Source organism: Eptatretus burgeri, chromosome 18 (genome assembly GCF_056783735.1).
Source record: "Eptatretus burgeri isolate ZD-2024b chromosome 18, Ebu_testis_v1, whole genome shotgun sequence".
NCBI lineage: Eukaryota > Metazoa > Chordata > Myxini > Myxiniformes > Myxinidae > Eptatretus > Eptatretus burgeri.
Window position 1 is genome coordinate 26,196,001 of NC_140978.1, and position 23,574 is coordinate 26,219,574.

A 23,574-nucleotide genomic window follows, 5' to 3' on the forward strand; every position below is an offset into this window, starting at 1 on the left:
ATGACCTCGGACTCTGGTATTTCACGGGAGTTCAATGACCTCAGACTCATTGGCATTTCATTGGAGTTCAATGACCTCAGACTCATTGGCATTTCATTGGAGTTCAATGACCTCAGACTCATTGGCATTTCACGGGAGTTCAATGGCCTCAGACTCAGTGGCATTTCATTGGAGTTCAATGACCTCAGACTCAGTGGCATTTCATTGGAGTTCAATGACCTCAGACTCAGTGGTATTTCACTGGAGTTCAATGACCTCAGTCTCAGTGGCATTTCACTGGAGTTCAACGACCTCGAGCTCATTGGCATTTCACTAGCATTCAATGACCTCAGACTCATTGGAATTTCACTAGAGTTCAATGACCTCAGACTCATTGGCATATCACTTAGGTTCAACGACCTCGGGCTCATTGGCATTTCACGAGTGTTCCATGACCTCAGACTTATTGGCATTTCACGAGAGTCCAATGACCTCGGACTCATTGGCATTTAACGAGAGTCCAATGACCTTGGACTCATTGGCATTTCACTGGAGTTCAATGACCTCAGACTTATTGGCATTTCACGAGAGTCCAATGACCTTGGACTCATTGGCATTTCACTGGAGTTCAATGACCTCAGACTCATTGGTATTTCACTAGAGTTCAATGACCTCAGACTCATTGGCATTTCACTCAAGTCCAATGAACTCGGACTCATTGGAATTTCACTAGAGTTCAATGACCTCAGACTCATTGGCATATCACTTAGGTTCAACGACCTCGGGCTCATTGGCATTTCACTAGAGTCCATGGCATCACTCGAGTGCAAGGCATCAGCAATTCTCTTATCAGGTGGCTGAGTTGCTAAACCTTCTTAATTCTGTCTTGTCATCGACAGCTTGGTGGCCTCATGATCCTCTGCCCCTTCTCATCCAATTTCTTTAGTCCTCCATATCGTCCTTCTTTGTCCTCCACCCCCATTGCCAATTTTAGGTTCATCCATTCAACAATCTCCTCCCGTAAATCAAATCCCCGAGGGTGTCCTCCTGTACTTTTCTCCCCACTCTTTAGATTTTTTTCCGACGGTGATCTGAGGCTCACGAAGGAGCATGTACATGTTTACATGCAGGACAAATACATTTCTTGAAATCATTGTATTTTTACATGGATTATATAGACATAATAGACCAGAAACACACACAGTATATGGGATTCGAACCTGGTTCCCCTGCAATCATGAGCCAGTAGGTTCAGGTATGAACACTAACAGGACAACTTCTGCATGGAAAATTCTCCCATTACCATTTCGTGTTGTCTCCTGTGTCTGACGAAGCACTTTTCTATTTTTGGTAGCCCTGTGCCCTTTGTGTTCATGCAGTTTTATATCATCATGCGAATCTTGTACGGCTGCTTTCCTCTACTTGATGAGATGTCAATGCATCAACAAGCCTTTTGTTGGTTTAGTGGTTGGGGTGGCTGCCTTGGGATCTTTGGGTCCTGAGTTTTAGCCCCGTTTTCCCATTGAATTAACACCAAGTGGGGGTTGACTCAGCCTGTCATCTTTCCGAGGTCGACAAAATGAGCACCACTTTGCTGGTATATGGGCACAGCATCATTGGCACAGTCGCACCCTAAGAAAATGATTGATAGCTACCTGGCCAAGCTGCCATATGCAAGAAGAAGAAGAAGAAGAAGGCATCAACATTCAATTGTGGTTGATCATTTCACCATCCACATGATTTACACTGGTAGGAAAAAAATGCTGTGAACGTTACACATTTGACTTTGAGTTGACCCAAATTTCGATAATGATCTGATTGAAAATCTTTCCAATGATTTATACCTTGGCTTTGTGTACTTTCCTCCATGATCCGATATGATGCTGTCCGAAGGAATGCTACAAGATCTCGTTTGCCATCTCGTAGAATGGATGAGGACATGTCGCTGCCATTTGGACTAGACCGGGTCAATCCCCTGCCTTCCCCACCCTCTATTTTGTGCATTCTGTAATCTATCCGTCGGGAATTGTTTCAACCTCCCAGTGAAAGATTCTAAAGGGTGTTCTTTCTGGATATAGTGCGACCGGAAAGGAGGTGTTTGAGTGGTTGCTTGAGCTGGGTCGCTATTCAGAACAAGACGCAAGCCTTGTGCTGCACCAGGTGCTCGCTGCCGTCTCGCACCTGCACTCGCTTGGAATCGTGCATCGGGACCTCAAGGTAAGATTTTTTTAAAAAAAAAATAAAAATCTGTCAATGCTTACTTTGTCAGTCTGATTATAGTTCTAAAATTTCCATTTGTTCCATATTTCTTCTATCAAAACCCATAATAATCGGTTTGCATCTAATACAATTCCATTATTGCGACTTGTTCTTTAACAGCCAAAATTATTCCCATGTTCATGTGGAGTTGGCCGGGGAAGCTTGGCCCAAGTCTTCCACGAACCGGCTGGCCAGGCCTGACGTTCGACTAAAGTTACGGCAGGAATTTGTAATCTGTTGAGGATGCCGACGATAGCTCGCCCACTCTTCACAAAGGACATTGTGGGATCCTTAACATCCACCAACTGATGCTGGCAGACAGGACACACGTTTAACGTCCATCCGATGGACGGCACACATTGATTAATCGCCCTGCCTGTGAAACACCGGGACGCCAGTTTATAGCTGGGTCGGGATTCGAACCCAGGCGAGACAGCTCAGAGGTGAGTGTGTGTTCCTCTTGCCCATCCTGCCAGTCCCAATGCAATTATTGATACTAATATTACAAGTCCATAATTATTTCCTCATTATTTTATGACTGGAGAAATTAAATAATCCATACTTGAACCTTTCTTTCTGCACACACACTCGGCAAGTTGGCAGCACATCTACGTCCTCAAAGCCACTTCGGATCAAGCCCGCATTGACCGTAAAAGCGTGTTTGGCATTCACACCATCCCCAACTGCCAAGAAAATAACCTATTTGATTTACGTGACGTCACACACTATTTAACTGACTCTGTAAAGACTCGTCCGAGTCTTAGAGTCCGAGATAAGGCAGTAGCTACACTTGTGTGTTTGGTCGCACTGAGACAAACTCTGTTCGCACAGACTCGAGAATGCCTGCATTTTTTTTTTCTCCTTCCTCTCTGAAGTCACATCACGCAAAGACGTCATTAAAGCTTCGACAACAGCCCTGGTATTCAAACAAGTGACTGTCACCACTCAAGACCTCACGCATGACCAATCTGAATGGTTGTGAACACAATGTCACATGGCCCTGCCCATTCCTAAGTGGCCTCGAAGGCGCAGTGTAAACGAGCCCACTGAATACACAATAAGGTTATCAGCCACGATGATTGGGTTACATACCAATGGCATCATCACCTCGAGGTGTGGGACCACATTCCACCTGAAGCAGAATGGCTGCCGAGTTCCTTAGATAACTCCCAGATCATTCGTGGATGAACTTCCTGATTAATGGTTTGGAGTGGTACACCGAAGGGAAGCGTGCAAGTTCAGCTTCTGTGCCAAGGAATTGCCACAGCGGTTTGTCTGACACGTGGAGAAGCCGAACCCACGTTGAGCATCAGACCCGGATCTGCTGCTGCTACCTGAGCGAACACAAAGCCAGTTTGTTGATACCTTGGAGGTCGCTGGTGGATTGAGTAAGTTTTCCTCGTTATGTGTTTGACCATCTGTTTTTTTCATATTCAGGTTTGTGTCTCACCTGCGGGTTGGAGCAAAGTTTTCGCCCTGAACGCTATGGCCTGGATTTAACGTTCGGAGGCCTGTACATTGACTCTGAGAAACCCAAGTCCACGAGAAGAGACGATCGTTTTGCTGTCATTTTTATTTCTGCATCTGCAATCCCAGAATCTCCTGCTCCTGGTCTTTATCCCTCCTTCGTTCTTAATCTTACCCGGATCTCCACATTTCCCACAACCTACGAGTATCCTCAGCTGTGTCATTATGTGTGCAACTACGTTCAACCCTGAAATGAATCAAACAGCCTCTTATTGCATCCATTGAGTTTTGATATTTCCTGTGGCACGCTCATTTGGTCAGTGCTGTAGGTCCTTTAAATTTTAGCTCAACGATCCACTTGTTTGTTGAGTTTATTAACCAGCGGGACTCGGGGTGCTGTCTGCTTCTCAATTTTGTTTCTGGTACCGTGTGGACATGAAAGGTCGAACAACTCGTTTCTTTTGGAAGAGACCTTTAAGATCTGCAATTTCTCTTTCGGATCAGAAAGGAAGGTTGACCCCATTTTTTTTTTCATGAGGATCTCCTTTGTTGACTATTGCGAGGACACAACAGAAAACGAGTTTCTTTGAGGGCCTGCGTCGGTCGGTCTACGTCGGTAGACGAAGAAAATCAATGGATTTCAAAAAAATGCGAGATGCAGATTTCAATGATTAAAATCAATGAAGCAAGATGCAGCTTTTGCTTCGAGCGTTTGCTCTTCATCAGAACAACCAAAACAATTTGCCTTTTTGTGCTGATAAAGGGCGTGCGCTCGAAACGTCGGCCTCATCTCATCTCTCACAACAGGAAAACTTACTCGCGTCAACTTTCCGTTGATAAAATCCATTGTTCATCACGAGGATGCCCTCTTGAGACACAATTGATGATGGACACTCATTTCGAGAATTTTCTTGCTGATGGATTTGAGGTACAACTTCAGAGTATAAGGCTTTTTTGGATTTGGGAAACATTACGAAGGTGATGTACGAGGCTGTTTTTTGTGTTTGGTGAAGTTTTTAATCCTGACCTTTTGGGAGCTTCTGCATGTTCACGAGATGTGAGATGAAAGGGTTTCTTGTCAATGTATCAGTTGCGAGAAACCTGTCAGCTCCTTGTGATTCACTCTGTGCTGTGGTTTCTTGTGGGGGTTTTCATCCGGCCTCATTACCAGAGGTTTCTTTTCATCGGGGTATCGTAGCGCCGACGTGCAACGCTCTGTTTTAATAGGACCTTCCCACACTCCCCTGATGGCTTCCGCACTCCATATCCGTCAGGCCACGAACATATTGCATCCCTTATTAATCATCTAAATCAAACCAAAGCTACAAACGTTCGTGTTATCATCTGCAACTAACGGCTGAATGCCAAGACAACGATCAAAATTCTGAAGGTTGAAAAGCTGTCGGCTTGTCTATTAAGCCGACAACTTTCTGATGACATTTTTTGGGGGCTAGTGGTGGAGCTTGTCCATATAATACATGCAGAACTAGAACAGCACTCAGTCGAGTGCATACCTCTGCCAGACTGAACAGTTTACGTTTTGTATCCCACTGATAGGTCAGATCCGAATCCGGACCTGAACCAAAATCTAATCGGCTTGTTCTTGTCAGTTAACCAACTCATCCACCAAGTTTTGCTATAACCTGTCCACAACGTTTTGAGATATCATGCTCTGTATCATTGTTGGCCCCATCTCTCAATGGTGAAGATTCACTTGAATTTTTTTTTTTAAATCGAATCCAGATCTTCAGTAAAATCTAATCAATTCATCCTTGTCACACACCCAACCTGTCCACCAGGTTTCGTCTGAATCCGTCCACAACCTTTTGAGATATCTTGCTATATATCGTTTTAGTATGATCACTCAATGGTGAAGAGTCATTGAAAAATTCTAGTATCCAGATCCAGATCCAGATCTTCATCAAAATCCAATCAATTGGTCCTTGTCACGCACCCAACCTGTCCACCAGGTTTCGTCCGAATCCGTCCACAATTTTATGAGATATCCTGCTCACGTATGAAAACGGATGAAAATTCTCACAGACGGATGAAAACGTAACCTCCATCCACCTTCAGTGGCCGAGGTAACAAGTGTGTTGATTTGTCTATTCTCTCCAAATACAGTGTTATGGGATTTGAACCTTGCGTCAGAACAATGTGAGCCAAGTGCTTAGATGGGAACACAAAACAGGTGTTCTGATTGAGTTGGATGTAGCCAATCCAATGACGCATTTGAAATCAAGTAGCATTGAGGTTAGTACCTGGATGGGTGACTAATAAGGAAAGCTGGGTGTTGTTGGCTGATTAGGGGCTGCAGGGTAATCATTCTGTAGGAATTGAGATCACTTCTGAGCTGTCTGATCCCTGATTCGTAATCTGTGGAGCCAAATCCACCAACAAATGCCATTCTGGTGCACTGCCCGTACTGCGCTCTCCATCTTAGAAAAGCTGTCATTATGTTTGGAATGTCATGCTGGTTGTCCACTCCACATATAGGTTATACACATAAAGATCTTGCAGTATATGTACAAAAGAGCAGGCCATTTTGCACCAAGGAGCCTGGGTATGTTCCCTATCCATTGATTACTGGGACAAGCCTGGTATTGGCGGAGCAGTTCAGATGGCTGGCTTGGGATCTTGGGGTCCTGAATTTGAGCCCTGTTTTCCTCCGTTGAATTAACACCAGGTGGGGTTGACTCAGCTTGTCATCCTTCCGAGATTGGTGAAATGAGTACCATTGTACTGGCAACAAGTAAAAAAGACACAAATGTCATAGCCCCTGTTGTTTAAGTGATTTTGCTGTATGGCGTTAAAGGACTAGCCTCGATTTATGTTCAACTAAAATGGCTGCCAGTCTACCAGTCAGCCATCTTTGATCAGATTGCAAAATAAAGTTATTTGCACTGTGCTTGTGCCAAGTTTGAACAAAATCAGACCATGCATGTTTGAGAAATGGTTGGGGACACATTTAAAGGTCCCCTAACATGCAAAACTTTCTTGTTATTTATATATTAACTTGACCTTCCTTGTGAAGAAATCACCCATGTTTTTTTTTTAATCAAAAATGGGATAATTAGAGCAATATTTCGATCATTTCTGGAGCTATTCACAACTTGCTATGCCCCACCCCTTAAAAAAATGGACATCAGCGAATCTCTGTGTGACGTCACATACAGTAACTCGCACAGAGTGGATTGACTCGAGAGTCGAGATGTCGCGTGCCTTATAAAGGACGTACAAATGCATTTTGCACATGTTAGTGCAATCTCTGTGATCGTCTTAATTCCAGTGATTGTTTCGCGAAAGTTTTAAATAGTTTTAGCCGTACTTTCGAAAATGCCTGCAAGATGTATCGTAGCATGATGCAGCAATACAAGCAAAGACAGTGTAAGCCTTCATGTATTCCCGAAAGATGATAATCGTCGGAGAATATGGACATCTAAAGTGAAGGTACTGCTTCCATTGGCTTGTTATTCATTAACATTCAGCCAAAATGATGTAATAAAAGAAAAGGGAAAAAAATGTTTGCACAACTATGAAAGACAAATTTATCTGTCCTATTACACGGCCTCATATCCTCGGGACTATTACGCATTGGCTTATACATTGTGTGCATGCTAATACAAGTTATAAATCCGTCGTCCGTCCGACTAGTCCGATAAATCTGACGTGCTGTAACTTTATTTTATTATTCTCTTTTCTTCATTGTTTTCTTCTGGCGCTACATGATGACAGTAGGAATAAAATAAATAAAAATGCAACAGAACGTCAGATTTATCGGAGTACTCGAGACAATTGTGTCGCAAGGTGTGTTCTGCACACAAGTTTTCATCGTATCCGGACAGCGAGGTTGCTTCGTTTTATGCGTGGAGAGATACGGCCGATGACATGCGCCGGCCTTGTTTGTGATTAATTCACCGCGAAGAAACATGTCTGCTGCGCTGGTCACGTCACCTCACTAAAATATTTCTGATATCGAGCAGTATGCAAGTAGAATTTACATTATTGAATTACGAATAGGATTTAGTGTAACCAGTTGTTATTGCCAAGTCTTCCTTCGATGTCCTCCCGATCATAATGAACGCCGGGAATTTCTTCGCCATTTTCCTCTGCTTGTCCTGCTTCGGGCTCGAACTGCTAAGGCCGTATTTCATTTCCAGCTGCCTGAACTTCACCTCCCATAACTACATTATCCGACAATTCTCCATCCGATTCAGACTAAAATCCTTCATTTCTCTCACACTCACTGTCGCTACCAGACAAATCAAAGTCCATGTCATCCATTATTCAAAACCAAATGTTCGATTTTTTTTTAAAGCAGAAATGAACGAAGTGTTTGAGTCGATCAATCAAATGTGGAAACGCACAGAAAGCCAATAGAATCACGTAGACCACCAACCCGAGTAATTAACGTGCAGCCTTTGTCATCCTGGAGTTGAGGTCATGTGGGTTACGCCCCTTTCAGGAGAATTTTTAGGGGCGTTCCTGAAGACGTTTGTTTTTTTAAATTTACATTTTCCAGAATGAGTATTGTGAAAAAACATTGTCAGATCTGAAATCACGATGAAAAACTCCTCTAGGACATATATATATATATATATATATATATATATATATATATATATATATATACATATATATATATATACACATATATATATATATATATATATATATATATATATATATATATATATATATATATATATATATATACATATATATATATATATATATATATATACATATATATTATTTCCGAGTTTGTGGTTTCGTGTCGCGCTATCTTCGACTTTGTTCTGCGCTCGAGTAGCGTGATATTCGGCTTACATTATCTCAAAGACCATATGAGGTGCATAGTACAAAAAAAAGTAAATAAAATGGTTCTGAAACAGTGAAATCGTATTCCACTTACTGCATTAAAGTAAAATTACTAATGATACTCTGCATCAGTTCCGTGTCGTCGGCTATGACCCTTTTGCTTCCGGTTTTTGTCATGGAGAATGATGCGTCCCGGGAGATAAAGGCATCGTCGGAGACATGAAAGACCCAAATATCAGACATGGTGTATATTTCCTCCACTGATTTTAATAAAGATATCTCCCGCATCATCAAAAAAGTTTTTAATCGTGATTTACATTATTTGATCGCTGATCCCGAATCCAGGCCGAAGTAACCGGAAATTGCAGCATCGAATGTAAGAAGAATTCTACGTTTGCTTCTCGGCTTTGCTATTCCATATTAATAATAAAAGAGAAAGTGTGTGTGTGTGTGTGTGTGTGTGTGTGTGTGTGTGTGTGTGTGTGTGTGTGTGTGTGTGTGTGTGTGTGTGTGTGTGTGTGTGTGTGTGTGTTTAACACCCCTTTTGAAGATAATCTATGGTGTGCTCATCATCAAAAACCAAAAAAGCCTTATCAAGATGGTGGCTCACACTCTTGGTCAGACCGCTGTCCCTTCGCAGTGCTTTTAAGCCGCTATTTTCTTTTGGCCTGTTCAACAATGCCTTGACTTGGAACAGGCCGCAACAGTTTCTGTACGATAAAGCGCTCAAAAAAAAAATCACTTTCCTTACTCATATCATGGAATGCTTGATCTTCATACCTATGAATCGGTGGAAACATCGCTTTTGTAGGTGCTATAGTTTTCAAATTAGGAGCTTGGAGCTGCGATTTATGCATTATAAGATGTGATTTTCCTCAATAGCCTCCAATCTCATGGACTAATTAAAGTATATCTATCATCTTAATCGGTCTTTGGATTTGAGGATTGCAGCTTGTGGAATAAGTGTCGAAATCTGGAGTGAAATGTGAAAATTTAAATAAATTAGCTTTCATCTATCTATAATTCCAGCAATGTGTGTGTGTGTGTGTGTGTGTGTGTGTGTGTGTGTCTGCGACCGCCGTTTTTCGACGACTGCCAGTCCGATCTGATTGAAACTTGCCAGGAATATTGCCGGGGCCCCGCAGATGTGCCTTTTCGAGGTTTGATGTCAATCGGACGAGCGGTTCCCAAGTTATGGCCATTTTACTGCTTTTTCAGTGTTGAAAAGGTGTATATATGGCAGCTGAAGGTGTCGTTCCACCTTCTCACCTTATCATGCCAATTTTTTCCGAAATTATTAATAACCGGACGATCACCGGTCCAATCGGATTGAAACTTGCCAGGAATATTGCCGGGGACCCGCAGATGTGCCTTTTCGAGGTTTGATATCAATCGGACGAGCGGTTCCCAAGTTACGGCCATTTATCTGTCGACCAATGACAAAACACGGTGCGATGACATCACGAATGACGTCACAATTAATATTTATTTATTTATTTTTATTTTTTTTGCACGATTGACGGTCCGATCTGATTGAAACTTGCCAGAAATATTGCTGGGGACCCGCTGATGTACCTTTTCAAGGTTTGATATTAATCGGACAAGCGGTTTCCAAGTTACGGCCATTTATCTGTCGACCAATGACAAGACACGGTGCTATGACATCACGAATGACGTCACAATTAATGTTTATTTATTTATTTATTTTGCACGATTGACGGTCCGATCTGATTGAAACTTGCCAGGAATATTTCTGGGGACCCGCGGATGTGCCTTTTCGAGGTTTGATATTAATCGGACGAGCAGTTCCCAAGTTACGGCCATTTATCGGTCGACCAATATCTGCAAGAGAGGGTGACGGGAGAGGGGGGGATGAGAGTGGGGGCGAGAGAGGAGGGGGGAGAGAGGAAGGGCGAGACTAGGGGGTATAGAGGGGGGCAAGAGGGGGGAGAGAGGAGGAGGGGGGAGAGAGGGGCGAGAGGGGGGTGGCAAGAGAGGGGAGGGAGAGAGAAGGGCAAGAGAGAGAGAGAGAAGGGAGAGAGGAGGAGGGGGGAGAGAGAAGGGTGAGAGGGGGGCAAGAGAGGGAGGGACAGAGGAGGGGGGGAGAGAGGAAGGGGGAGAGAGTGGGGCGAGAGAGAGGGGGCGTCAATTCTTCTTCTTCGTTTGATATGACGTCACAATTGATGCTGGGGACCTGATACTGCAGGTACGAACCTGCATATACTGGCACGCACCTACGGGCACGCCCCTACGGGCCCGTACTAGTTCAACTAAACTAAGCGTACTTACTTTAAACAAAGCTGTGCTCCCTCCTTCTCCATATTTACACAAGAAAATGTGAAATTGCCAAAGCATTTAACTAAACCTTTTCTACTGTTCGGACAATTGTATTGAGTGATGACAAGATAAAGGAATGTGCCCAAAGTGTAGCTTCATTGAGTGCAATGACAATATAATTAAGCTGTGGAATCGCTGCTCTCTCGTGGCACGAGCAGTGAGAGTGGTGACCACGGCTGGGTTCTCCATGGGGAAATCTCTGGGGTGAGAAAGGCAAAATAAATGAATTAAATTAAAGATCAAATTAAAAGAATTAGGAGCATAACGGGAGGATTAGAATGAGTAAAACAATGGGACAAGTGAACTACGAGATCAAGAGAGAATTGAAAAATGTTTTCAGTGGCGACAAAGCAATACTTGCTGAAAAAGAGAAGAAAGCAGTGCAGAATACTCTCTTCAGCTTCTTCCAGAAGGTTGAAAGGCCTCGAGCTGATGAACCTACAGCATCAACATCCTCAACAATGTCAACACCAACTCCATCACCAAGAAGAAGTACAATGAAGCAGCCAGCATGTCCTCTAGTGGAGTTGTCAGACATGGAGGAAGGGGCAGACAACCCTGAGCCTCTGTCTGACTAAATATCAACACCATGCATCTCCACGCCATGGCAGGATGGCTGAGAGGTACACACACTCGCTATAAGTTGCTGTCTCGTCTGGGTTCGAATCTCAACCCAGCTATGAACTGTAATCCCGGTGTTTCACAAGCAGGGTGATTAATCAATGTGCATTTACCAATGTTGTTCCTCAGATGGACTTTAAACTGGACATCACATCTGCTGGAATTAGTTGGTGGACATTCATGGTGTCCTTCACAAAGAGTATAGTAAGGGAGCTATCCCTGGCACCCTGGCCAAATTCCAAATTCCTGCTATAACTTACAGGGGCACTGTATCAGCAGCACTGCCACACCCTCGGTCCATAATGCTAATCACAACCTTGTGCTGCACAAGAAAAAAAAAAGACAACCAGACCCCGACGTATCGTATTTTATTCGCCCCCCTTGGGCTTAGTCCGAAAAGGGGGTGAATGGATTTGGTCTTGATTCTCATATCAGTACGTGCGTGTGTGCGTTTGTGCGTCTGCAACCATATCTCATGCATGTATGGACCAATTTTATTCATACTTAACACAAAGACAACACATGATGGTACACAAATGCACATCATCTTTTTTTTTCCACATCAGATCCAAGAAGGCCGACTGGCAGCCATTTTAGTTCTAAAAAATAAAAACCCGGTGTCGAACACGTCCTCAACCATCTCTCCGACATGCATTTACCGACCTGTTAAACTCGGCACACAGATAAAGAATGATGGCTTACATAAGCACGTCATATTTTTTCAAGATAAGATCCAAGATGGCCGACTGGCGGCCATTTTGTTACTTAAATGTGTCCCCAACCATTTCTCCGACATGCATGGTCCGATTTTGTTCAAACTTGGCAAAAACACAGCACACAATAGCCTGCACTTGCACCTAACTTTATTTTGCGCTCTGATCAAAGATGGCCGACTGGTAAACTAGCGGCAATTTTAGTTGTAACAAGTCTGAAGACGACGATGGTTCACGAGCGGTATTTGACGATGTAGATTGTTTCAGAAGTCAAGGATGAGACAATGTGATAATGTTTGACCAAGTTATAAAAATGATCAACATGATGTGGTTCGAGCGACAGGTTATTAGCTGCAAAATGTCGAAAACCCGGTTTCGTTCAACAACTTAAAAAATTTGACCTTTGCATAACCTTTAAAGGTCACAAAACATTGTTGTGGACATTAAAATAAGGAAACAGGATATGTACTGTGGCTTATTGGAGTTAGTTCGTCGAAGAAGGTTGAAAACCCGGTTTGATTCCCACAACTTTGAAAATTTGACATTTGTGAACTTTAAAGGTCAAAGGTCAAGGATTATGACCTTTGGTGCAAAACTTCCTCTGGAACATTCCAGGAACAATATAACGTCATATCGGCTATATGGTATTTCGCACTCCTCGGATTATCCATACTTTGATGAAATCAGCGTAAAAACGGGCAAGGTGATCGAGACAGAGTAAAATGGTTTCAAGACTTTAGGTGGGGAATGACCTCAAGATTATGCATAAAAAATATTGTCATCCTCGCTCTCAAAGTTTGGGTGGTCGTATGATTTTTATGTCAAAATTCGAAATTTTCTAAGTTCGTGACCTTGTGACCTTGACCTTGGGACGAAAATGAAAATTCGAGCTCTGTGGAGCTATGCAGGTGCCATTGCGCTAACTAAATACCGAAACCACTGCCAGATTCGACAAACCCCTCGGAGAAGATGGATTTTTATGTCAAAATCGCAATTTTCTAAGTTCTTGACCTTGTGACCTTGACCTTGGGACGAAAATGAAAAATCGAGCTCCATGGGGCTATGGAGATGCCATTGGGCTAACCAAATACTGAAACCCCTGTCAGATTCGACAAACCCCCTAGGAGAAGATGCAAATTTATATCGGCTACCCCCTAAAAACACATGTTTTTTGGGCGTGGCTCCGCCCATAATGGGCGCACCACGCCCATTCTCAGGAAAACACAACGAGATCATGATATAAACCTTCCACCCAAATTTTATCAGGATCGGATCAAAACCCACGGAGCTATGCTCGAGACAGACAGACAGACAGACAGACAGACAGACAGACAGACAGACAGACAGACAGACAGACAGACAGACAGACAGACAGACAGACAGACAGACAGACAGACAGACATACCGACAGACAGACAGACACACAACAATAACGAATATAGTGGTCACTTATTTTTTTCGTGAACCAAAAACCCTGATGCTGAACACATCCTCAACCATTTCTCAGACATTAATTTGCCAATGTTGTTCAAACTTGGCACACAGTTAATGAATGATGGCACACATAAGAACATCATTTTTTTGAGATCAGATCCAAGATGGCCGACTGGCAGTCATTTTAGTTGTAAAAACAAAAAGCTGATGTTGAACACGTCCTCAACCATTTCTCGGACAAGCATTTACAAATGCTGTTCAAACTTGGCAAGCAGATATGAAATTATGGCTTACATATGCTTGTCATTATGTTTTGAGATCATATCCAACATAGCTGACTGGTGACCATTTTTTTACTCAAATATGTCCCCAACCATTTCTCAGACATGCAGGGTCCGATTTTGTTCAAACTTGACACCACCACAGCACATAATGGCATACACATGTCCCTCACTTTATTTTGCGATCTGATCAAAGATGACCGACTGGTAGACTGGTGGCCATTTTAGTTGTACGTAAATATAGTCTCGCCCTTCAACTCCATCCAGAAAAATTACTGAAATAACGGGTCCTATGACATTTTATGTCTTTTTTTTTTTATTTGTTGGAATAATATTTTAATTACTTTACTTTGAAAAGTTTCCATTCAGTTTTTTTTTTCTCTCAGGAGCACATTATCCCCCTTTAACACATAAAGTCAATGGGATTTTGAAGTTCATTTTAAATGATGTTTACCAGGAATGCATTTTTGATGTAATTTATGGAAGTGCCTGTATATAGGTATCGGTATATGCATGTGTAGATATGTGTGTATGTTTATGTATATATTTGTGTGTGTGTGGTTCTAAAGCATGACGTAACGTTCTCTTTGCTTACTCCCCCTTGTCTCTCTCTCTCTCTCTCTCTCTCTCTCTCTCTCTCTCTCTCTCTCTCTCTCTCTCTCTCTCTCTCTCTCTCTCTCTCTCTCTCTCTCTCTCTCTCTCTCTCTGTCTCTCTGTCTCTCTGTCTCTCTCTCTCTCTCTCTCTCTCTCTCTCTCTCTCTCTCTCTCTCTCTCTCTCTCTCTCTCTCTCTCTCTCTCTCTCTCTCTCTCTCTCTCTCTCTCTCTCTCTCTCTCTCTCTCTCTCTCTCTCTCTCTCTCTCTCTCTCTCTCTCTCTCTCTCTCTCTCTCTCTCTCTCTCTCTCTCTCTCTCTCTCTCTCTCTCTCTCTTTCTCTCTCTCTCTCTCTCTCTCTCTCTCTCTCTCTCTCTCTCTCTCTCTCTCTCTCTCTCTCTCTCTCTCTCTCTCTCTCTCTCTCTCTCTCTTTCTCTCTTTCTCTCTATCTCTCTCTTTGTCTCTCTTTCTTTCTCTCTCTTTCTCTCTCTTTCTTTCTCTCTCTTTCTTTCTCTCTCTTTCTCTTTCTTTCTTTCTCTCTCTTTCTTTCTCTCTCTTTCTCTCTCTCTCTCTGTCTCTCTCTCTGTCTCTGTCTCTCTGTCTCTCTCTCTCTCTTTCTCTCTTTTTCTCTCTCTTTCTCTCTCTCTCTCTCTCTCTCTCTCTCTCTCTCTCTCTCTCTTTCTCTTTCTCTCTTTTTCTCTCTTTTTCTCTTTGTCTCTCTCTCTCTCTCTTTCTCTCTCTCTTTCTCTCTCTCTTTCTCTCTCTCTCTTTCTCTTTCTCTCTCTTTCTCTCTCTTTCTCTCTCTTTCTCTCTCTCTCTTTCTCTCTCTCTCTTTCTCTCTCTCTCTCTTTCTTTCTCTCTCTTTCTCTCTCTTTCTTTCTCTTTCTTTCTTTCTCTCTCTTTCTTTCTCTCTCTTTCTTTCTCTCTCTTTCTTTCTCTCTCTTTCTTTCTCTCTCTTTCTTTCTCTCTCTCTTACTCTCTCTCTTTCTCTCTCTCTCTCTCTCTCTCTCTCTCTCTCTCTCTCTGGTCTTCGGTGTCACGGCTTTTCGGGGTCGTTTGGATATTTGGGTTCTTTTGGTTCCTCCTGGTCCTTTTGGGGCCTCAGGAACTTTTAGGTCATATGGGTCTTTTGGTTTCTCGGGGTCTTTTGAGAGTTTTGCGCCCTCGGAATTTTGTTTTTTTTTGTATACCTTGTCGAGGCTCGTGTGAGAGCTAACACACATCGCACAGCAAGGGGGGCATGAGACAAGAGTGGCGGGAGTGGGAAGGACAAAACAATGGGGAACAGAGACATTAGGAGATCTGTGGAAGGGAGAGGGATGGGGTAGGGAACATGGGGAATACAAGATGGACATGACAGGGACTTTCAGGAAGGAAAGCAGGGAATTTGAAGGAGGTGGGCTTGGGTGGATTATCTGGGATAGAAAAGATCGAGGATTTGGATGTCACCCCGAGGGAGTGGTGAGTGCTCCATCACCACAGGTGAGTGTTCCGTTACCCCGAGCGAGTGGTTCGTGCTCCCTCACCCCTAGCGAGTGGCGAGTGCTCCATCACCATGGGCGAGTGTTCCGTTACCCCAGTCATGAGATGATAGGTGGTGGTAAACAGCTGGCTTGAAGGCCTGGAGGGAAGAATGCGATTGAACAGAGTGTGGGAGTTTATTCCAAAGGTGGGGAAAAAGAGGAATGAAAGAGTGAAGGTGAGCAGTGATTCGTGATTTTGGTAGTTTTACCAGAAGAGGGTTGTTGGCGGACCTTGAGCGCCCTGTGTGAATATGGTGGGGGTAAATCGCAGACACAGCAGGGGGGGGAGACCGGAGAGGAGACGGTAGAAGACAGAATGACCACCGACCTGCCTTCTCATCCCTCCCTCTTGCTCCCACCCCATCCTCACACCCCTTCCCTCCCAGAGTGGAAAGTGACGTGTGGTGAGGCGTTGCTCTCCATTCCCCTTCCTCACTCTCCCCCCTTGCTCACTTCCCCTCCCCATCCTCTCTCTTCCCACTCCCCTCTCTCTCTTCCCACTCCCCTCTCTCTCCTCCCCCCTCTCTCTCTCTCTCTCTTCCTTACAAGTGAAAAACAAATTCAACCAATTTTAGAAAATTGATTAAAAATACAAATCTAGAATATCATGGTTGGATAAGTATCCACCCACTTGAGTTAATACTTGGTGGAAGCACCTTTGATAGCAATTACAGCTGCGAGTCTGTTGGGATAGGTCTCGACCAACTTTGCACACCTTGATTGGGCAATATTTGTCCATTCTTATCGACAAAACTGTTCCAGCTCAGTCAAGTTGTGTGGGGAGCGTTGATGGACAGTAATCTTCAATCAAGGCACAGATTTTTTTTTTCGATTGGATTTATGTTGGGGCTCTGACTGGGCCACTCAAGGACATTTGTCTTTTTGTTCTTTAGCCACTCCAGTGTTGCTTGTGCTGTGCGCTTCAGGTCGTTGTCATGCTGAAAGGTGAATTTCCGCCCAAATTTCATCTTTCTTGCTGAGAGCAGCAGGTTTTCCTTGTGGATTTTTCTGTTTTGCTCCATCCATTTTCCCTTCCATCCTGACAAGTGCCCCAGTCTCTGCTGATGAGAAACATCCCCATAACATGATGCTGCCACCACCATGCTTCACAGTAGGGATGGTATTCTTTGGGTGATGTGCTGTGTTGGGTTTGCACCAAACCTAACGTTTCGCACCAAGGCCAAAAAGTTCCATCTTGGTTTCATCAGTCCACAAAACTTTTTTTTCCACCATGGCTTCAGAATTTCTGAAGTGTTTTTTTCATCCCTCATACGGGACTGAAGGTGGGCTTTTTTGAGGAATGGGTTCTTTCTTGCCACCCTACCGTGCAGGCCAAACTAGTGGAGTGCTTGGGATATTGGTGTCACATGCACACAGTGATCAGTCATCATAAAGGCATGTAGCTCTTTCAAAGTTGCTATTGGCCTCTTGGTGGCCCCTCTGATCAGTCTCCTCCTTGCTTTGTCATCCAGTTTGGAGGGACGACTTGATCTCGGTAGCGTCTTAGTGGTACCATACACCTTCCACTTCTTAATGATTGTCTTGATTGTGCTCCAAGGGATATTCAAGGCCTTTGAAATATTTTTATATCCATCCCCTGATCTGTGCCCTTCCACAACTTTATCCCAGAGGTCTTTTGAAAGATCCTTGGTGCTCATGGTTGGGTCTTTGATGTGAAATACACTACTCAGCAGAGGAAACCTACTGGAACAACTGATTTACTCTGAAATAATCAGAATCACTCCAATTTAACACAGGTGGTGGTTAATTAATTTGGTGTGTGATTTTGTCGGTGATTGATTACACCCGAGCTAATTTACAATTACTATTATAAGTGGGGTGGACGCTTTGCCAACCAACAAATTCCCGTTTTGTGTTTTAAATTAATTTTCTGAAATTTGTCGAATTTGTTTTTCACCAGTAAGTCGTGGTTTACGATGTGTAAATTAAGGTGTAAAAAGTCTGATTTAATGCAATTCAATTCCAGGCTATAAGGCAACAAAAGGTGAAAATTTTGAACGAGGGTGTAGACTTTCCATAGGTACTGCATGTCTAAACATATAGGTGTGCAAATTGTGCACTCCCTAATGAAGGCAACTCTGTTTCTGAAACGTTGGTCAGAGACTATCTTCGAGATGTTGGCAGCTGTTTGCGGATTCTGCTCTGGATATCGAGCAAAGAACAGAACGTATCTAATGCATTGTTTCCTTCAATTGAAATTGCTTTGACTGCTGTTCAGCATGCTGGAGATTCATTCAAAATGTATACACAGTTTTTATAATTGCTTGCGAAAATTTCCAATGATTACTTTGTATGTTAAATATCACAAGGAACACACCATTACGGTACAATCACTCCCTGAAAAAGCACGCCGTACCATGTGGGATTTCACTACAGCACCGATTTTCACCAACAGGAACAAATTGAAAACTGAAAATTGAATCTTCCTCACTGTTTGTGCTGTGCAAGTTAATGGAAGGATCTCCAAGTGATGATTGGGAGATGTTGCTGACCTTTCTTCTTTGGATCTTGATCATAAAGGCAACAGCAAGCTCCAATCGGACCTTAGGTCTACTTTATTTTTTTCCATGTAATGTAATAATATAATACCAGTAGGGACCCACGGAACATCCACCCAATGTAAAATGTCACATCAAGTCCTCAACTCCACCCCTCCCCCTCCCAAATTCCAAGTGATCAAACCCCTTCCCAAACCCCAAGTCCTCAACCAACCTTTCCAACTCGAAGGCTTCAATCCCCTCCCCACTGAAAGCCTTCAAACCTTCTATCCACCTCCCCACCTCACCACAATTCCTCAACCTCCACCTCCATCACCGATGGTTCTCAACCTCTCTCCCCCCCCCCCCAAACAAAAGTCTCAACCTCCCTTCCGAATTCCATCCCATCTTTATCTTTGCTCCCCCTCCCCTATGAACCCCAACTCTGTCCCCTCCTCCCCTTTTTCTGCTCATAAAAGCAAAAGTGCATTCCTACATTGTTTATTACCTCCATCACTGAAGATGGACGGTGGTGATGTTTACACTCCTGTTTGTCTGGCAGTCTATCTATCTGTCTGTTTGTTTGTTTGCTGTCTGTCTGTGAGCAAGATATCTCAAAAAGATATGGAAGGATTCGGACAAAACATAGTGGACAGATTGGGATGTGTCAGGGACGAATCGATTCAATTTTTGTGAAGATCCGAACTCGGATACAAGAATTTTTTTTTTATTTTAAAAGTGATTTTTCACAATTGAGAGATATCGGGCTAAAAATGATATATTGTATGGGCAAGATATTCCAAAAGGTTTTGTATGGATTATGGCAAAACTCAGTGGATGAGTCGGGAAGGTGACAAGAACACAAGCTGATTTGATTTTGGTTCAGGTCCAGACGCAGATCCGGCCTATCGGTGGGATACAAAACGTAAACTGTTCAACCTGGTGGAGGGATGTGCTCTACCGAGTGCCTTTCTAGGTACAAAGTTAACATCACGTCATCACATTCACCGAGTTTGAAATGGTCGAACTTGGAACTTCCTCATCATTACTCATCAATAAACGACTGTCTCAGTATTGTGGTAAACGACTATCTAAAAAAAACAAAAAATGTGGTGTATTTTGGGTCGATGACAATTTCTCAAATAGCATTTTCCCCACATTTGGTAAAAGTAAATAAATAAAATAAAAAAACCCGCTTTCGATTCCTACCAACCTGCTTTTCGTTGCCTCTAACTTGCCAAGTATGTTTATTTACTTCATATAATGTGTGAATTAGATGTCCAGGCACATGCGAAATTCAGATTGCTTATAAATCCTGTATTTGCACAATATTCAGCTTTGAAAACTTGGGTGAAAAATACAAGTTTTTTTTATTTATTTATGAAAGACTTCAAACATTAATCATGACTATTTTCTTTCCTCTGCATGGGTTGTAGTCAAAAGGTACTCCACCCTGAACAGAAGGACAATCAGACAGACAGACAGACTGGTGGAGCATTTAGTGTATGCATACATATATACGAGTGGGACACCTATGGGAAACCCACAGCATTTGGGTTTCTTGAGTTAGATGCTGCACGTAGAGTTTTACAGAATTGGTTCGAGGAATTTGTCAGATCCAGAAATTATGCAATCTGCACAATTTATTTCCTTCACCTAATATGTGAATACATGTCCATGAACACGTGGAATACAGTTTGTAATGTGTAATTCCATGTTATGTAAAATGTGACTTCAAGATCTCAATTCGCCCACTGCCCCTCTCTCTCCCCCCCCCCCCATCCTCATACTCTCTCTCCCTCCCCCTCCCTCCCTGCTTCACATCCGAGATACTTTCAAAACCACTATTATTGGATTTCATCCTCAGACCTTCATTCTGCACACCACAACGTTACAACGCTCACCACAACCACTTCACATGTCTCCCTAAAAATCCTCACAGCAACCTTTGTCCACGTGTTCACCACAAATGCCATCGACACGAACACCCCTTCCCTCTTCGCCGCAACACCACCTTTACAACCACCTCTCCAAATCTCTTCACTACAACCTCCGCAACTGCCATCTGTCCCTTGGATTCTCACCACAGTCTCGAAAGATGCCAAAGATACCGAGGGAATGAGTCAGGTTGTTCCAGGGTATAACTTGAAGTACAAGCATGTGCTGGGGTTCATTCAAGGACATACGGATATCACTGGGATTGCCCTGAATTACCACGTTTAGACGAAGTCCAGGGCTGGAGAGCGCTCCTGAAAACTCTCGTCCCATGTTAATCTCGGAGCTCCGATGCATGACAAGGTCAGGGAGCGAATGGGGCCATTTTTGAGTAAGAGGCCTGGCGGGGCGTGACTACGGCACGGGGCGACTGCTGTACGCCAAGGGGGGAGCCTGAAAACGCCTACAGCCTCGTTTGATCTGACTTTTAGCTCCTCTCTTACTCAGGGCCCAAAAAAGAAGAGATATCGCCAGTCTAGAGACAGACCAAGCATATTTCACGAGACTTAAACGCAGGCAGACTTCAGCAGACTGAGCAAGCTTCACTTCTCAAGGCGGCCGGATGGGGGCTCTCCAGTGCACAGCGAATAACGCCACAAGTCAGCGTAGCTGTGCAAGGAATCAGAGTGAAGCAAGTGACCACCAGAACAGGCCGGGACCCTCCCTCTTTCAACTACGCTCAGTTCGGCTGCATCTAGCAGCCAACATTTACATGGAGACTCTTATGCAATTCTGTTAAGGTCTTTCTCTTGCGCATCTTTCTCTCCCATCTACTTCTCGTCCACTGTAGACAAACAAAGAGCAATCGGCATGGACAAGTCCCGAACAACCGTTTTTTTCAGAGCAAACCTTACTGACTCGCACCTCTCACACTTTCCTCTTACACCAAGCTGCACTACACTCACACTTCTCGCTCCCACACCATAAACACCTTCAGTTTTCCTCTCTCTCTTCCCCCTTCCTCAGCGTTTGGGTTGCGCTGGTCCGCCGACTGCACCATGTATCAAGAGGTCTCTAATCCTGAACTACCTCTTATCTCTCTGGGCTATCTCTAATTTTCCGTGTGTGTGTGTGTGTGTGTGTGTGTGTGTGTGTGTGTGTGTGTGTGTGTGTGTGTGTGTGTGTGTGTGTGTGTGTGTGTGTGTGTGTGTGTGTGTGTGTGTGTGTGTGTGTGTGTGTGTGTGTGTGTGTGTGAGAGAGAGAGAGAGAGAGAGAGAGAGAGAGAGAGAGAGAGAGAGAGAGAGAGAGAGAGAGAGAGAGAGAGAGAGAGAGAGAGAGAGAGAGAGAGAGAGAGAGAGAGAGAGAGAGAGACAGAGACAGAGAGAGACAGAGAGAGAGAGAGAGAGAGAGAGACAGAGAGAGACAGAGAGACAGAGAGAGAGAGAGAGAGACAGAGAGAGAGAGAGAGAGAGACAGAGAGAGAGAGAGAGAGAGACAGAGAGAGAGAGAGACAGAGAGAGAGAGACACAGAGAGAGAGACACAGAGAGAGAGACACAGAGAGAGAGACACAGAGAGAGAGACACAGAGAGAGAGACACAGAGAGAGACACGGCGCTATGCGGCGCTTGTCATAGCATAAGTTAAGATTGTCTAAGCTTATTCGGGGTAACTCTGCACTGTTTCTTCTTTTGTGAAGATTGCATTTCTTTTGCTGCACCCACAAATTCCTTGCTTTCCCCTGCTGTACATTTGTGAATAAATCCCATTCCTGTGCCACATATCTTTCCTTGCTTTGTTTATATAAATGTGATGTTATAAATGTGCCCAGATCGTTTTTGTCTTTTCCTCCATTGGTCCAGCATGGTCTCCACCTTAGCATGGCCAGCAAGTTACACTCCCTAAATCTGCTTATTCATGTGCGACAGCCTGCGATTCTCGATGAGTCTGGGGAGAAACAAGGGACAGCCTCTCCCTCGTTGTATCCCCGCGAGCCTGGGTATGCAGCAATATCTATGTATAGTTGTATACGTTATATATATATATATATATATATATATATATATATATATATATATATATATATATATATATATATATATATATATATATATATATATATATATAATGTTTCTTTACAAGGAACTTTAACACAGGAGGAGGTCATTCAGCCCATCAAAGCCTGTGCTATTATTACCAACCTGTGGTTGTTTGTCCATGCTATATCCTTTTTAAATGCTGAGCATCAAGCAAGGACGCAGCATGTACCGTACTTACAGTCTTTGGTATGACTCGGCCAGAGTTTGAACCACTGACCTCGCAGACTCGGAGTGGATTCTCGAACTATTACATCTCCGAAGCTGGTTTATAGATCCATGTGGAAAGAACTTCGCAATAATTCCATACCGTGAATTCACAACTCATCTCCATCTTGAGAATCTGCTTTATCTGGACCTTCATTTAAACTTACGACTTCGACTTGAGTTATGGAAACTCCTACAAAATTCATTTTTTAATTTCAGATGTTCTGGTTGAGTTTGACCATATTTTTAAATCAAGTGGAATTTTCTTTCATAAATTCTTCCCAAGTTTTTTCAAATGGACATTTTCACCATCTCTTAAATCTTCACTGTATTTGGTGCATTCTTTCATTTTATAAAGTGCCCCAAAGATTGTGCTCTCAATGAATTTTCTCTTCCTGTAAGAGGTCGAGACCAATTTTGTGTGTGTGTGTGTGTGTGTGTGTGTGTGTGTGTGTGTGTGTGTGTGTGTGTGTGTGTGTGTGTGTGTGTGTGTGTGTGTGTGTGTGTGTGTGTGTGTGTTCTTTGTTCAGCTGGAGACACTGATGTACCACACGCGCAACGGGGATACAAATATTGTGCTCACAGACTTTCACCTTGCCAAGATGGAAGGACGACGTATCCGTGAGCCTTGCGGCACACCTGAGTACCTAGGTTAGAGTCTTGCATTGTTTTTTTTTCTTCTCTTCCTCTCTGATTTTTTTTTGGGGGGATTATGACCTTCAGACACAACGAAGGTTTTACAAAACACAATTTTAGTCTTAAAAATGACAACATGAAGTGTTTAGAAGAGGATTATCACAAAAGGAATGAATCACG

General features: G+C 43.4%; 1 protein-coding gene across 2 annotated transcripts in view; it reads left to right on the forward strand.

Moving 5' to 3' along the window:
• The window catches only part of LOC147008773 (caM kinase-like vesicle-associated protein), a 173,505-nt gene that overhangs the window by 90,260 nt on the left and 59,671 nt on the right, over positions 1-23,574 (forward strand). For both annotated transcript variants that reach the window (XM_085863505.1, XM_085863504.1), the window contains 2 exons: positions 2,058-2,196; positions 23,289-23,409. In XM_085863505.1, coding sequence (XP_085719631.1) covers positions 2,058-2,196; positions 23,289-23,409 — 260 coding nt within the window. The remainder of the gene's footprint in view (positions 1-2,057; positions 2,197-23,288; positions 23,410-23,574) is intronic.